Source organism: Pelobates fuscus, chromosome 8 (genome assembly GCF_036172605.1).
Source record: "Pelobates fuscus isolate aPelFus1 chromosome 8, aPelFus1.pri, whole genome shotgun sequence".
In the NCBI taxonomy this organism is placed as follows: Eukaryota; Metazoa; Chordata; class Amphibia; order Anura; family Pelobatidae; genus Pelobates; species Pelobates fuscus.
In genome coordinates, this window is record NC_086324.1 from 1,550,840 (window position 1) to 1,569,026 (window position 18,187).

The 18,187-nt window shown below is 44.1% G+C and overlaps 1 protein-coding gene across 1 annotated transcript in view; it reads left to right on the top strand.

Annotated features, from left to right (window-relative positions):
• DPP10 (dipeptidyl peptidase like 10) overlaps window positions 1-18,187 on the top strand; it is a 349,421-nt gene that overhangs the window by 257,848 nt on the left and 73,386 nt on the right. The window contains exons 6-8 of the mRNA XM_063429143.1: window positions 8,181-8,233; window positions 8,329-8,410; window positions 9,325-9,445. Of these exons, the coding sequence (XP_063285213.1) occupies window positions 8,181-8,233; window positions 8,329-8,410; window positions 9,325-9,445 (256 nt within the window). The remainder of the gene's footprint in view (window positions 1-8,180; window positions 8,234-8,328; window positions 8,411-9,324; window positions 9,446-18,187) is intronic.

The window sequence follows — 18,187 nt, forward strand, 5'->3', positions numbered from 1 at the left end:
TAAGCAATCAGATGGCGCAGGTTAATATGGGGCGGTTAAATAAGCAATCAGATGGCGCAGTTTAATATGGGGCGGTTAAATAAGCAATCAGATGGCGCAGGTTAATATGGGGCGGTTAAATAAGCAATCAGATGGTGCAGGTTAATATGGGGCGTCAGATGGTGCAGGTTAATATGGGGCGGTTAAATAAGACGTCAGATGGCGCAGGTTAATATGGGGCGGTTAAATAAGACGTCAGATGGTGCAGGTTAATATGGGGCGGTTTAATAAGACGTCAGATGGTGCAGGTTAATATGGGGCGGTTAAATAAGACGTTCGATGGTGCAGGTTAATATGGGGCGGTTTAATAAGACGTCAGATGGTGCAGGTTAATATGGGGCGGTTAAATAAGACGTTCGATGGTGCAGGTTAATATGGGGCGGTTAAATAAGACGTCAGATGGCACAGGTTAATATGGGGTGGTTTAATAAAACGTCAGATGGCGCAGGTTAATATGGGGCGGTTAAATAAGACGTCAGATGGCGCAGGTTAATATGGGGCAATTAAATAAGACGTCAGATGGTGCAGGTTAATATGGGGCGGTTTAATAAGACGTTCAATGGTGCAGGTTAATATGGGGCGGTTAAATAAGACGTTCGATGGTACAGGTTAATATGGGGCGGTTAAATAAGACGTCAGATGGCGCAGGTTAATATGGGGCGGTTAAATAAGACGTTCGATGGTGCAGGTTAATATGGGGCGGTTAAATAAGACGTCAGATGGCGCAGGTTAATATGGGGCGGTTTAATAAAACGTCAGATGGCGCAGGTTAATATGGGGCGGTTAAATAAGACAGATGGTGCAGGTTAATATGGGGCGGTTAAATATGACGTCAGATGGTGCAGGTTAATATGGGGCGGTTTAATAAGACGTTCGATGGTGCAGGTTAATATGGGGCGGTTAAATAAGACGTCAGATGGCGCAGGTTAATATGGGGCGGTTTAATAAGACGTTCGATGGTGCAGGTTAATATGGGGCGGTTAAATAAGCAATCAGATGGCGCAGGTTAATATGGGGCAGTTTAATAAGACGTCAGATGGCGCAGGTTAATATGGGGCGGTTTAATAAGTCTGTCTCTGTCACACTCTCTCGGTCTTATTATCTCACTATTCCTTTCACTGTCTATCCCTGTCTCATTATCTCAGTATTTCTCTCACTGTATCCCTCCTATTATCTCTCTCGCACGTGCTGGCTCTCTCTTTTGCTCACAGTTTTTCTCTCTGTCTCTCTCTCGATGTGTCTCTCTGTATTTTTCGGACTTTCCCTCAGGATAAGAGATATGTTTCTTCATGCATTCTTTGACAATCTACCTTTTTGCTCACTTTGTTTGTGTAATTTGCATATTGTCTCCTTTTGTTGGATTCTCGGAATGTAAAATAAACTAATTATCATTGGCTTCGATGACTGTTTTTATGAGTCAATTCATCTGGTGAAATAATGTGGAAGTGTTGACAGACATTCCAATGATTTCAATGTGTCGCACGCCGTTCCCTTATATTTAACATGTTCTTGGCAGCACTTAGTGGTTATGGGCAGTAATATTTCACCATAAATTATCATCTGCCTACACCGCAGCCGCTGTAAATCTTGAAAGGTTATTGATGCTGATTGAGGGCAGTAAATGTGACTTTTTGGCAGATGTAGGACATTGTCCCTCTTCTAAGATCACTTTGTACCAGAATTTGATTCTTTGACATTATAATAACAGAAGATAAAGATCCAACACAAGTGCAGGCCAATCTTACTCTTGGTGGCATCTTGAACCACGTCAATGGCTGAGACATTTCTAGTAAATGCGAACATTCTTTATATCTCCTAGATTAGCCACCTCGCTATATGTTTTAACTTGTAATATCGTTCGTTGATACTTAGCTATTACCGTATTTATTCGAGTATAACGCGCACCCCTAATTTTCGATTAAAAATCGGTATAACATTTTGTACCGATTTTTAATCTAAAATTAGGGTTGCTCGTTATACTCGAATAAATATTAGCCCAGCAGAAGAGGGAGGGGGTGCTCCGATAATACCTCCCAGGACCGCCGGGCAGCAAGCGTTTACTCACCTCCCTGCAGCTCCTCCAGCTCCCCAGTGTAAATCTCGCGAGACCCGCGGCCGTCAGAGCTGGCCACGGGTCTCGCGAGATTTACACTGGGGAGCTGGAGGAGCTGCAGGGAGGTGAGTAAACGCTTGCTGCCCGCCACCCCAGGAGGTATTATCGGAGCACCCACTCCCTCCCTCTTCTGCTGGGCTAATATTTATTCGAGTATAACGCGCACCCCTAATTTTAGATTAAAAATCGGAACAAAATTTTGCGCGTTATACTCGAATAAATACGGTAGTTGGTTACGGCTATACTTTTAGCAAGAGGTCAGGGGTCTGACGGTACTTCGGCACTGTGTGATGGGGGTTGGAGACATGTGGGAATGTGCATTTGAAGGCATCTATTTGCTTTAGATTAAGTATTGCCCTCCATGGTCCCAGGTACTATATATACTTTTTGTACCTTCTAGCCCAATACGCCCCCTCCCCCACCCATGTATCTATAGTAATTATAGCCATTAGACGTTTAGGTTTTACGGTTGTTTATTAAAGTTTATGTTTAGATTTTAGCACTAGATATATTAGGATTTATCTATCTCAGACCGTGCCTTTCTTTCTCGCTTTTCTATATATTTCCTTAAGGGGTTATCCCCCAATCACTATTAGTAACCTGTCACACTCTCCCTACCTGCATCTCAATTCAGTTATATTCTGTACAAATGTGGTTCCAATCAGCCTTTCTGTGTAAAAATATTCTTAATTACATGAATTTCCCATGATAATTGCATGTGAGTGGGCACGAAGCCAGGTGGAAACGTTCCCAAATAGTGACTAGAAAGTAACTGGAAAATGTAGAATTTTATAAAAAGGCAGTTAAGGGGAAATTAAGATTATCTTTATTGATTCAGGCCGTGTCCCTATGCTTTAATATGAACACACGCAGTGGGATCCGGACGCTGACAGTGAGTGCGCCTGCATTCCTCCTTGAGATATCCTGGATTTCATAGGCTTGTTAAAACAAGTCAACAGATAAAAACTAAAAGAATTCAGCACTTGTACAAAACTGATCTAGTCCAAATGCAGGTTAATCACCAAAACGGAGTCTCGTGTCTGAGAGGGGGTAGGGTAAAACCGGAAAAAGAAGGTGCAGCACCTGAAGTGTCCGTTAGAGAATGGATGTAATGAGAGTGTAGTAAGTTAAAAACGTCTCGATAGAGTAAAGAAAGTTGTAAATTGTACACTCACACTTTCAGGGAGCTTAAATACAGCTCCCGCAATGTAGTGGATAGCGCTAAACGGGTTTGTTAAAAAGTGTAGCACTTATGATAATAGAGATCTTAGAAATCAGCAGCAATCACCAAATATGTGTAAAGCAATCCAATATCCAGAAAAATATATTACTATCTGTATCTAGTAAGTATATATCTCACCACTAAACCTTCATAAAAATCATCTGAAAAGATTCATATATAGACAATATAGTGCAGACCATCTGATTTTAAAATATTCTTGTAGTGCACACTTAATAGAAAATTGGGAGTTCGCACTCACATTTCCCAGAGCCTAATGACTCTGGCTGGGATAAGCTTCTATGGAGAGGGAAATATTCCCACAATCTGGTTACTCAGAGAGACCAAACTTTATTCTGCAGCACTGTATGGGAGACAGAACCAGGAGCACACCAATGGCACAGTATAACAAGATATATTTATTGTAAAACAATAAAAAACTGCTTACTTAGCAAGATGTGGGCTTGTGACAAACAAATTCCCATGAAAAGTGCTTGTTTAAAAGTCAATTGCTCCTGTCACTTCCTTGTTCCTGGTCCTGGCTCTGCCCCAAGGGAAAATGGGCCTCTTCCCCTCCCTCTTTTTCCTGTCCTATTGTTTCTCCAGCAGGGCGTTGTCCCAGGGACACTGCCAGACCAGTTTAAACTGGCTGCTTTGTCCCTCCTCAATCTCCCATCAGCTCTTGCTATTGACTGAAAGAGTCCAAGCACAAATGAATCAGTTCGTGTAAAAAGGAATTTTCGTTGAATGAAAGAATAGACCGACCGCACAGCCTGAATCTGTGGAACTGTTTTTGGGCATACCCAGAGGCGTGCGTTCGGTTCAAGGGACTTTTTACTATCTCCTGAACCACCGAATGGATTTGCACGAATTTTGAATATGTTGTTCCCCAAGTTGTACTGGTCATAAGAATATAAGTCTGTGGGTGTCTCCCTTGCATGGGAGCACTGCATAAAAGGAGAATACCTGTCATTAAACCTCAGTTCTTCTTGACCCTTCAAAACGTAGTCTCGTCTCGTTATTGAAAGAGAACCTGCTCAGCATAATCACTAGCTGTTTTAAGAGCTCTGCCCTGCTCTCTACTTGGATCCAGCGGATGGGATAAAGCTATTCCACTACTGCACAGCAGCTTGCCGGGAAGAAGGACGTCTCCAACGGCTGATACCCCCTCTCCAACTGGGGTAGCCGTTACATAACCTATTGTATGTAAATGAGGCTGTTGGGGGTTTAAATGTGTGTACAAATTGTAAGTGCTTGTTTTGCATTAAAGAGTTCCTGTTTCACCCTCAACATAGAGTCTCTGTATCATGTGTGGGGGGAAAGGCTGTATCTACCCTGGGGATGGCTACCTCACGGGTTATAATCACTAAGCTCTTGCTGTTCCTGCTTGACTCTCTGAAGGAAGAGAGGTTTACCCACTGGAACCTTGACTGCCAACATCTACACTCCAGCGCTCAGTCACCTTGTAAGCTGAGGAGTGGAGCACCGGCCCGCCCTAATCTCCAAATGCTCCACCCCAGGGACCCATCTCTAAACATTATTTTACTTTGCATACCATCCATACTCCCCCTGGGGTTAAATGTGAGATGCTTCTCTAGAAATCTAGGGGAAATATAGACTCCTTCACTGATCACACCATGTACTTTATCACAGTATATATTTCTGTATACGTTTATGGTATATTTCTTTTATACGCTCAGGGTATATATTTGCGGTTTACGTTTAGGGTATATATTTGCGGTATACGTTTATGGTATATTTATTTTATACATTCAGGGTATATATTTGCGGTTTACGTTCAGGGTATATATTTGCGGTATACGTTTATGGTATATTTATTTTATACGTTCAGGGTATATATTTGCGGTATACGTTTATGGTATATTTCTTTTATACGCTCAGGGTATATATTTGCGGTTTACGTTTAGGGTATATATTTGCGGTATGCGTTTATGGTATATTTATTTTATACGTTCAGGGTATATATTTGCGGTATACGTTTATGGTATATTTATTTTATACGTTCAGGGTATATATTTGCGGTTTACGTTTAGGGTATATATTTGCGGTATACGTTTATGGTATATTTATTTTATACGTTCAGGGTATATATTTGCGGTATACGTTTATGGTATATTTCTTTTATACGCTCAGGGTATATATTTGCGGTTTACGTTTAGGGTATATATTTGCGGTATGCGTTTATGGTATATTTATTTTATACGTTCAGGGTATATATTTGCGGTATACGTTTATGGTATATTTATTTTATACGTTCAGGGTATATATTTGCGGTATACGTTCAGGGTATATATTTGCGGTATAAGTTTATGGTATATTTATTTTATACGTTCAGGGTAAATATTTGCGGTATACGTTCAGGGTATATATTTGCGGTATACGTTTATGGTATATTTATTTTATACATTCAGGGTATATATTTGCGGTATACGTTTATGGTATATTTATTTTATACGTTCAGGGTATATATTTGCGGTATACGTTTAGGGTATATATTTGCGGTATACGTTTATGGTATATTTATTTTATACGTTCAGGGTATATATTTGCGGTATACGTTTATGGTATATTTCTTTTATACGCTCAGGGTATATATTTGCGGTTTACGTTTAGGGTATATATTTGCGGTATGCGTTTATGGTATATTTATTTTATACGTTCAGGGTATATATTTGCGGTATACGTTCAGGGTATATATTTGCGGTATACGTTTATGGTATATTTATTTTATACGTTCAGGGTAAATATTTGCGGTATACGTTCAGGGTATATATTTGCGGTATACGTTTATGGTATATTTATTTTATACATTCAGGGTATATATTTGCGGTATACGTTTATGGTATATTTATTTTATACGTTCAGGGTATATATTTGCGGTATACGTTTATGGTATATTTATTTTATACATTCAGGGTATATATTTGTGGTATACGTTTATGGTATATTTATTTTATACGTTCAGGGTATATATTTGCGGTATACGTTTATGGTATATTTATTTTATACGTTCAGGGTATATATTTGCGGTATACGTTTATGGTATATTTATTTTATACATTCAGGGTATATATTTGCGGTATACGTTTATGGTATATTTATTTTATACATTCAGGGTATATATTTGCGGTATAAGTTTATGGTATATTTATTTTATACGTTCAGGGTAAATATTTGCGGTATACGTTCAGGGTATATATTTGCGGTATACGTTCATGGTATATATTTGCGCCGCGGTATACGTTCAGGGTATATATTTCTGTATACGTTTTTAGTATATTTATTTTATACATTCAGGGTATATATTTATGTGTTGCAGGGGATGTGACTTTTTTTTGTGGGGTTTGAGAGATAATTACCCTAGTTTGTGTGGGAGTATCCTGGACCTGTGACCCAGTGTAATTACAGTGTGTACTTTACAGTTCCCTCTCAGGTCTAGTGGGAAATGCCCCTGGAATATGTTATGGAAAACTGGGGACTTGCATATAAGGCCAGCTGTGGCTGCCATTAAACAGTTCTACTTCACCCTAAACACAGAACCTTGTCTGGTGATTGTAGGGAACAGCCATACCAGCTATACCACTAGCTCTTGTAAGAGCTATCCTGCTATACTCTCTGGAGTAGAAGTGTACCCACTGGAAGCTGGATCCCTGACATGGGTCCAGGGTGGGTGGAGGACGGCAGGACCCCAGCCAAGCTGCGGCAGCTAAGGGTCTGCGGTGGCTATGGTGTCTGGTGGAGTGCTTGAAGTACTAGGAGATACTAGGAAGCATCGATTGGCGGAGGCACCCAGTCGGGTGTATATGTTCATGGAGTAACGGATCACCTGGCACCCCAACTGGGTACCTCCGTTATTGGATGCTCCTAGCACTTCCTGAGGGCTCCAAGCACTCCAGCCGACACCATAACCACTGTAGACTCCTTCCGAGAGCAAGACAGGAACAAGCTCTTAAAAGAGCTTAGAAGTGATTTTCCAAGGGAGCATGCAGAGCATAGCAATCCCTTGTAGTGATATAGCAATTCCCCCAATAAGAGACGGGACTCTAGATTGAGGGTGAAGAAGAACTGTCTAAAACTTTATTTTCCTTGGGACTAGCCCATATGGTCATTACATTAACATTGCTGTGAAAAATCAATAAAATGACAAACAGTCAAATCATAGCAGGCAACATACAGTGACTTATTATAACATTATGGCATATTTATAAATGGCTACCAACAGAGGGCACTAGGCAAGCTCCACGGCTGGCAATCCGTCTTCTCCAATGCCCAGTGGCGAGGATGGTTCCGCCACACATGGTATATATTGGTATATATTTGTGGTTTATTTCCAAGTCCTCTCTAACCACTTAGATCTATTATTTGCTGTACAGATGTGTTTTTAATTGTATTTGATATTTTTCTGCTATTCAATAAAATGTACATTAATACAATTAAAAAATCTGAAATTAAGAGTGGAATAATGCGGAAGATTTAAGTGCTCTGCTTAGAAACTTGGAGCATTCGCTATTTGGGAGGTGGTTTCCATGGTAACTGTTTCCCTATTCCGATCGTTACACTTTGATCCGTCTTTGTCAGAGGGGCCGCTGGTCGAATATATGATAGAGCCCTGAATTAGCTCTTCCTGTGCCGGGGCAAAGCTTACTATTGCTGACATTCTGCTGAGCACAATATTATATTTGCCATTTGGCTCGTGGTATTATATAAGTTTTAATTTTATAGTATCTGTTAATTACACAGTGTTTCTGTCCACAATCTTAATTTCCTGTTTTTTTCTTTGTTTTGCAGGTTTTCCATTGGTCTTTTACGGCTTCTTATGTTATCTATGATATTCAGACTAGGTATGTAATAAATCCTCTGTACCGTACCATTGTATTGCTGTATAGCCCTTGAATGCATCCTTCCTGATCAATCATTCTAAACACGTCTTTTTAAGGGAAGTTTGGGAGTTAAACCCTCCAGAAGTGGAAGATTCCGTTTTACAATATGCTGAATGGGGCGCTACTGGGCAACAGCTAGTAAGTAACCCTCTCTGTAACTCCTCCTATTACTCCATATACCCTCCCTATAACTCCTCCTATTACTCCATATAACCCTCCCTATAACTCCTCCTATTACTCCATATAACCCTCCCTATTACTCCTCCTATTACTCCATATAACCCTCCCTATAACTCCTCCTATTACTCCATATAACCCTCCCTATTACTCCTCCTATTACTCCATATAACCCTCCAAATAACTCCTCCTATTACTCGGATATTAGTATTTATATTCTGGGCCTCTGTACAGATAATTTGTTTAGTGCCTTTCCTGAGGCTGACAGTTATTGATCCCTGTAATCAGCCTGTAATCACCTATGGACCACCGTCACGCAGGTGGGACTGCAGACACCTTAACATGTTAATGGTCTGGGAATTATCCCTCAATCTGCGGATAAATGGGCTGCCGTGATGGGCCTCTTAGAAGACATTCGCTTTACACCTGGTGACATTTTCAGTTAATTTCCTCATCGCCATGACTGAGCGTCAGAGAGCTGCGGATACCGGCTCGCCATCCTGCAACATTCTGCCAAAACGCTGGAAAGCAGCTGTAGTGATCATTGCAATCAGTCATTATCTGTCCAGACTGCCATCCTCCAGCGTTGCTGTGTACTGTGAGCAATGCATTGGGGCTTTCTTACTGTCAGTGTGACTGTTTGTGAAGGTAGTTGATGCAGGAAGCTGCGTGCAGATAGGGATGGTTATTAGGCGTTAACATACTGGAACCCTGAACGCTTTTCTCTGGGATTCCATGAAACTGGATGAAGAATCCCTAGGTAGCAAATATTGTTTCTCCATTGAATTTAACAATTTAACAGCCAGCAGCATGTTTAAAGCAACACAGTCTGTACTACCGTAATAATGATGATTTCATTCTTCCCCCTGCACCAGATCTATATTTTTGAAAATAACATTTACTATCAGAGAGAAGTGAAAGGCAGCTCCTTAAGGCTGACGTCCTCTGGGAAAGACGGCATTATTTACAATGGGATCGCAGACTGGCTGTATGAGGGTAAGCAGGACTGTGTGTGGATAGATCGAGTGTATGAACTCTTCATGGCGCCATCTGGGGTCACTAGAACATATCTTGCAGAATACCATGTGCCGTTTCTAGACATTTACTGACATTGTTAAAGTCTGAAATAACTGCATTAATAAAATAAAATTTATAAATTGCATAGGTCATTTTCAGACTGGAGCGGTTTACATGGAGTCCAAGAGAAATGGGATTATTTAAAAGTTGCACTACGGAAGGCAACAGAAAATTGCATTAGGCTTGTCAGTAAAAGCAAAAAAATCCAAGAAACCACTGTGGTACTCCGCAGATGTGGCCAAAATAGTAAAAAACAAAAAGTTAGCATTTAGTAATTATAAAAAAAACCAGAGTGAGGAAGACAGAATGATCTATAAGATTAGGCAGAAAGAGGCTAAGCAAGTTATAAGAGCTTCCAAATCACACACAGAAGAGAAAATAGCACAGTCAGTAAAAAAAAAAAAAAAAAGGGGCAAAAAACATTTTTAGATACATAAATGAGAAAAGGAAAGTAAACCAAGGATTAGTTAGATTAAAAACAAAAGAAGGAAGGTATGTAGATGAGGATAAAGGTCTAGCTGACTGCCTCAATGAATATTTTTGTTCGGTATTTACAGATGAAAATTAAGGAAAGGGACCTCTGTTAAGAAAAAGGATAAATGAGTAATTTATTACACGTGAGTTTACAGAGGAAGAGGTTCTATTTCAACTGTCAAAAGTAAAGACAAATAAGTCAATGGGACCTGATGGAATACACCCAAAGTTATTAAAAGAGCCTAGTGGTGTACTAGCAAAACCATTAACAGATTTATTTAACCAATCATTGATAACAGGAGTAGTCCCAGAAGATTGGAAGTTGGCGAATGTTGTGCCCATTCACAAGAAAGGTAATAGGGAGAAGTCAGGCAACTATAGGCCAGTAAGCCTTACTTCAGTAGTGGGGAAAGTGATGGAAACCATGTTAAAGGATAGGATTGTTGAACATCTAAAAACACATGGATTTCAAGATCAGAGACAACATGGGTTTACAGGGAGATCATGCCAAACTAATCTTATTGATTTTTTTTGATTGGGTAACTAAAATTATAGATCAGGGTGGTGCAGTAGACATTGCTTACCTAGATTTCAGTAAGGCTTTTGACACTGTTGCACATAGAACGCTTATCAATATACTGCAATCTTTGAGTTTGTATTCCAATATTGTTGAATGTGTAAAGGCAGTGGCTGAGTGACAGGCAACAGAAGGTTGTAGTCAATGGAGTATATTCGAAACTTGGGCTTGTCACCAGTGGGGTACCTCAGGGATCTGTACTTGGACCCATTCTCTTTAATATTTTTATAAGTGATATTGCAGAAGGTCTTGATGGTAAGGTATGTATTTTGCTGATGATACTAAGATATGTAACAGGGTTGATGTTCCAGGAGGGATAAGCCAAATGGCAAATGATTTAGGTAAACTAGAAAAATGGTCAGAGTTGTGGCAGCTGACATTTAATGTGGATAAGTGCAAGATAATGCATCTTGGACGTAAAAACCCATGGGCAGAGTACAGGATATTTGATAGAGTCCTAACCTCAATATCTGAGGAAAGGGATTTAGGGGTGATTATTTCTGTTACGGTTGCCTCCAGGCTGGCTGGAAGTTGGACCGTAGAAAGGATGCTCCTAGCGCTTTCCAAAGGACCATCAGCACCGTAGCCACCATAAGCACTGCGAACTCCACGAACCACCGCTGCTGGGCTGGTATCTCGCCGTCTGCTCTGCGCCCTGGACCTACGACCAGGCTCCAGGTTCCAATAGGTGAACCTCTTCCTTCTGTAGAGCGAAGCAGGATCAGGAACAAGAGCTCTTACAAGAGCTCAGTAGCTAAGGGAGTATGAAGAGCATAGCAATCCCTGTAGTGATTATAGCTGTCCCCTACAAACATGAGTCACGGCTACAAGTTAGAGGGTCAGAAGAGGTCTGAGGTGCTGGAACACCCAGCCTGGCTTTTATTGAGGTTACATGCAAACAGGACACTCCCAGGGGGAGGCATAAAATCACCAATCACACATCTGGTGCAACCCACACATCCCTCCCTTCAGATAAACAGTTAAACCAATTATTACATACAATAAAAATACAGTTTTCACACATACACTGTAACTTTAAAACCATACATTCAATTTCCATAAAGTTACATGGTTACATATTCAGACTCAGCATACATCAAACATAAACCCTTCCAAAAATCAGCCAAATCCCTCCAGTGGATCAAAAGTTAGCTGGAGGTCCCTTTATGACCGACCGCAAGCACAATTGTAGATTATACTAGCTTCAGTGTACCTATAATCTTAATTTTATTAATGACAGGAGGCGAATATTTGCTTAAGTCTCTCTTTACTAGAACTCCACAGCAGCACATTAACATAGAGAGATAAACACCAAAGACAAAAACATAAGGTATCTATATAAGGCTCCTCCTCAGCCACCATTTCCTCTTTCACGCTGCGACAAAGTAACGTACACAACAATAACAATAACTAAATAAAGAAAAATTTTAACATAACAATGAATGCCATCTGGAAAAAAACTTCGGATAATGGATGAACTTGATCTTCATCCTGCCAAACAGCCGATTCTATGAACTGAAGTCGAACCATTAAACTGAAACGAAATAAACAGAGTCGAAAACATTGATTAGTGAACGAAATGAACTGATAAAACATAAATCCCACGATCCAGTACTGATAGAATAAAGGCATGAAAAACATCACCAATGACCGTCAATACAATGTAACATGCACTTCCCATAACACACCCCAGACTACCAAACCTAGCCCAGATAATCAGACAAATCAACAGAAATACAATCAATGCAATCCATGCAAAACAAGGGAGGGGAGAAACCAAACTGGGTGGGAAATATTCGCCTCCTGTCATTAATAAAATTAAGATTATAGTTACACTAAAGCTAGTATAATCTACAATTTTATAGCATGACAGGAGGCTTCATATTTGCTGTTTTAACGCTCCGACAGCAAAGCAAAAAGAAACATAGTCCGACGGTCCAAAACAAACTGGCGCAAAAAACTCCTCACGGGACCGGACCGCCACTTACAAAAAACGTCTCAAGGAAAAAACGCCCAACAAGGAAAATTCGGAAACAGTAGCGCCGTTAACCGAATGCACTCCAAGAGTCGCATTCACCCCTGCCAGTGACAATAACCATCTCATCCGTCGAGATTGGACAGGGGCGAAGGATCGGACATCAGAAACACGTCTGAGCGAAACCAGACACAACAAGAGGGTAAACACAGTAGAAAGCTGGCGAAGGGAAAAATCAAGGAACTCCGGCCGAATCTCGAAGAAAAACGCTAAAACCATACTTACCTCCCAGAGGGAAGACTATCTAGGCGCCGGAGGACGTGCCAGCCTCATCCCACGTAGAAATCTGTAGACCAGCGGGTCCTGACCGATGGGCAAAACCTCCAAACGGAACACGCGCCGCCTAAATAAATGACTAATCACCAGAAACAGACGGCACAACCGTCCCAAACCATCGAGGAGGGACAAGATACTCAGCAAGTTGGTCACGGGCCAGAAAAAAAATGGGTTCAGCATCCTGCCCTAAGTACCAACGACACTATGAAATCCATGCAGAGAAGGGAACGTCTCCTCGTCCCGGGAGCTCAGGGATCCCAGAGAAGGTCCCTGGCCGATAGTGACGACGCCTCGACATACCAGGCACTCCCGAAAGAGTCCAAGAGGACGGTAAGAGAAGAGGATCCCGACAGGAAAACATCCAGAAACTCCGTGAAACCGACCGAGTCAACAACACAAAGGACACACGTCGACCACCAACTAATAGTAACACCCGGAGGACAGAGGCGAACGGAGGAAACACCTATGCTTCCTGAGAAAAATAACCGCACCAGTCGAAGCGCGACCAGTACCGTGCACGCAGGATCCGAGAGCCAACCAAAGCACGTCCGAATCCGAAGGCCGTCCCGGAGGCGAATAGACGCACCATGAACAAAAACCCAGCGACGTACGAGTACGATGAAAATGGGTCGAGAGAGCGCCCAGTCGCTGGCATCCCTCCAATGTCTGGAGAACCAATCCGTCGTCAGGTTTGACTCCCACGGCAGATAAAAGAAAATGTGATTGACTGGGAAAGAGCGTGATGTGGGAGTCTAAGAGACTTGCAGTCGATTCCAGCACGAAATCCGGGTTTGGTCCGACTAACCGTACCATGCGGCCATGTGCAGAAGCCACCAGCGTAGTCCGGCCGTTGCGTCCAGAAACGGAGAGGATCATTCGGTCCGAGGAAGGTCATATGCGTAGAACAGGGGTTCTCAGTCTTCGCATGGTCCTGTGATGTAGTGGGCCCGGGCATATTGCCTATACCGAGGCTGAAAGGAGGCCCACCACGCGAGCAAACAATTGAAGGAAAAATGGAACTTGCTTCAATCTCCTTCTCATCACCTCCTGGGCGGATGCCACCGGTGCCAAAGGCAGACGGAGAACGCATGCCGTCGCATTGACCACGACACCAAAGAACTCCACCGTCAGGGAAGGCCCCAAAGCTGATTTCTCCAGACGGACTACGAATCCCAGGAGCTCCAAGGAGGAGATCGCCAAACGTGTGTGACCTCTGACCCTGGAGGGATCTTCGCAGAGGACCAGCAAACAAACAGAAACAGGAAACGGACACCCTCCGACCAGAAACGGGCGAACACAGGCGTCAGCATTACAGTGAAAAAACAAGGGGCGAGCTGAGACCGAACGGTAGGCATGTGAATTGGCGTGGGGTGTCATTCCAGGGAAGCGAAGCAACCCGCGACCACTCTCGTCCCCCAGGACAGAGAGGTAAGCATCCTTCCGGTCCAGTCACACGAACAAGTCCATGACATAACCTCGTACCGACTGATGGGCCCACGCATTTGAAGACACTTCCTGCCACCTGTCCCTGCAGTGAGACGATCTGTCTGTATGCAATAGAGAGGGATAGAAAAAGTGTCAGGAGATGTACACACCCGTAGGAAATCTCGCTCGACCTACGGCATGGTCTCCACGACCTCTACCCGCCCTACGGGAGCAGGGAGGTCTGGGCTGGTATGGTGAAAAAAAAAGGATGGGCCACGAGATCAGTGGGGACCGAAGACCAGCCGGGATACCAGTGAGCGAGACACCTTCTGCATAAGGGGCCGTGCTTTACCCCGGGAAGCGAATAAAATGATGCGTTTCTGCAGCTCCCCAAAGAAAAGGTTCCCGGAACAGTAGGACTTATTGCCAGGGGAGCCCAATTCTTCGGATCCCAGTTCCGATAGCTTGGTGTCCATACGGAATAGAGCCGTGTACCTGCGTTTGGTGAAGAACCACATTAGCATTGCCGAGAAGGCAAATGGGGCGTAGTGTCCAATCCCGCATGATGGCCGGGTCCAGGCTCGTAGCATCTATGCAGGCCACGTCCGTCAGGGCCAACATCCTGCACAAAGGACCCAGCCTATCCTGCTGTGCATCTTGTGCCGGGCGGAGGTGGCGCCCGCCCCCGTACGTGGGGTCCCGAGCCGTACGATTCGAGTACGAGGCCACCAGGGGGTCAAAATCCGGGTCCCCCGCCACCTTGTCCGGTAGGGCGGCCAGGGGCATGCTGCCCAAAGTTACTTGCGGGTCTCCCTTTCCAGGGGTCTACGGACCCAGTAGCGCACAAATTGTGCTAAGTGGTCGGGTCGTGACCAAAATGAGGACCTGGGGTGCCAGATAGATCGAGGGTCAGACAAAGGTTCACCTTTAGCATCTAGAAGGATGTCGTCTCCCGGCACCACCGTGGGGGCCCCTGTTCCCGGCGCATCTACATGCTCCTAGCGCCAACCTGGGCCAAACCTACGGTCCTAGTCCCAATCGTCAGCTACCCTTGAAGGGAGTTGGTCTGTCCGCCACTCATCCAGTACGGCATATGATAGGGGGGAGCAAGGGGGCCTCCACCCCAGTGCCCGATAGACGGCGGCGCGAGGCCGGCGAGGTTAAGAACCTCGAACCATGATGCTTCGCCGGGGCCTTGCCCTCCGGGAGCGTGGTTTAGGTACTTCACCCTTCCAATAGCGCATTTGCGCACTTGCCTGCTCTCTCCTATGAGAGTCTGACTCAGCCGGGTCGTCTGCCAAGCGGGGTTGCCACTTGCACCCCTGTCCGGAGGGCCCTAGCCAGAGCTGTCTCCACAGAGGCGGACCCCGCCGCATTCATTAATGCCTGCAAAACTCTGCTCCAGTGCAGAGGCCTCCATAACGTCCGTGATGTTGATACGCGTTACCTAAGGAGATATAGAATGGGTAACACTAGCAGGCAGTAGGGGCAGCACCCCTACAGTTGGCAGAGGCAAGTAGTGAACGCATGTCGGCTCCACAAACAGGGGTCCCAGTAACGGAGCCGTCGGCCCAGTAGCATGCGTAATATGGCACTGACAGCACAGGCCAAATCATGGGGCACAGACAAAGCTGGCAAATCAAGGGGCACTGACAGAGCAGGCCAATCATAGGGGCACGGACGAAGCCGGACAATATATGGGCATAGGTAGCACCGGCCCAGTGGCATATGGAGGCAAAGTGTTAACCTGTAGAGGTGACAGGCAGGCGAGTCTCGGTACAGAGGTATGTAGGGAAGCTGTACCAAGGTCCCCCGGTCAGGTCCAGGACCGTGAGAGGGAAAGCATCACCAAGCAGGGTCCCATGCAGATGTAATGCAGAAAACTGTAATTGAGTTTATTTTTTAAGAGACCTGGCTGGTTTTGAACTCCCCGCTTCAGCATTCCAGTCAGGCACTCTGCCATGATATCCACCGGATGGCCAGCTCAATCCTTAAATAGTCCAGGCAGTATGAATAGCATAAGCAGTAAGGGCACTGAACCCCTGCTCAGAGAGAAAACTGCAAACCGTAGTGTACAACGCAAACCTGCAATGCACTACTACCTGCAGTGAGACGGGGGGGAAAACACGCTCCAATTAAAAAAAACCTCAAATCACCTCTGAGAGGTATATATGCACCTAGGGGGAATATAGAAAGTATGGGACCTAAAAACAGAAATGGAAACCCCAAATATATAAGGAGGTCTGCCGGAGAACAGACGTACAGTATATAATAGAAAAAAGGAATGAGATATAGGACATGGCCGACACTGTTAAAGGAGGAAACAAGAAAGTATTCCGCTATAGCATATAATGTACAGCGTGTTCTGTCTTGACCACATTGCACATAACTGAGACATAGGGCCATGACTAAATCTCATAAATACCAGAAGCTCACCAAAACTACAGAGCCAAAGAAAGGCATATACCCCACTATACATATCTTAGGTGAATCAGGATGAGAGGCTAAACAAGCACCTATGGTGCTACAGAAGTGTGGCACCAAGAAACATCTGAAATGGATAGAATGGAGCTTTTATTTCCAGACATTTCTTGCATCAAAACATAAATTATGAAATAATAATATATACAAAGATAAATGGCTAACCGGAACATAGATATCTATGATGAGAACGTATGACCGAAAAACCAAAATGTCCTGCGCCCTTAAGTGAAGGGCGCACACGCGGCAAGCACCTAGGAAGCCGCGCACCCCCGGACCCGGCCACGTGGCCACGGAGGAGAGGGCTCATGGAAGCCGCCACCCGCGGCAATAGAGAAGTGCCCAGTATCCTCCCCACGCTGCCCGGACATAGCCGGAGAGTGGGCACGGCGTGGAGGGGGAAACCGGGGAGCAGGAAGGGGATTCCCGCTCGGCGGACGAAGCCGGCGGGCGGGAAACAGTACACGGCGCTCAAGGGACCGCTGGAGTCGTTCTCCGCGGTCCCGACGGTCGGCGACCGCTTCACGGCGACCGTAAAGGCGACAAGCTCATATAAAAATGGAAAGCACAAAATGGAAAGGAAAATAGTCAAAGTAAAAATACAAATTACCACCTAAAATGCAAAAGATAGAATACATTTAGAAAAGTCTGTTAACATAGAAGAAAGCAAAAGCCTATGCTATGCTACCAATACAAACACAGCAAAATTAGAGAAAAAGAATTAATCAAACATGATGCAAAGCAAAAGGGGATACATATATATAATAAATACACAGCCACCCAGGAAAAACCAGGAGGCAGTGGTACTCTGACCTGTACTGTTCTGCGGAGCAGCAAAGAAAGAGGAAATGGTGGCTGAGGAGGAGCCTTATATAGATACCTTATGTTTTTGTCTTTGGTGTTTTTCTCTCTATGTTAATGTGCTGCTGTGGAGTTCTAGTAAAGAGAGACTTAAGCAAATATGAAGCCTCCTGTCATGCTATAAAATTTCCTGCCCAAAACAGTTCCATAGATTTGGGCTGTGCGGTCGGTCAATTTCATGCCGAAAAACGACTAAGTCCCATTTCGAACGGGACTTAGTCTCTGGAGCTGAAAAACGAAGTGTAGGAGAAGGTAAGGGTCAGCGGTGTTCGGCAAAATGTGTAGCCGATTTCAGTTCCACAGAATCTTTAGCATACACCGCTGACCGCATTCGAATGACTAAAATGGCCGCCGCCACGTGTTCGGCTGCCGAATGGCGGCCACCCAGCGCTCGGCAATTAACCTGCAGTAACCTCACAGCCTGGGAGGTAAATTGCCTGCACACTTTAGCTTCTGGGTGGTCCGCCTGTGTGGTACTTGGTTCAGTAAGCCCTATTTACTGAACCAAGTAGGGGAAAGCCAGGAACAAGTT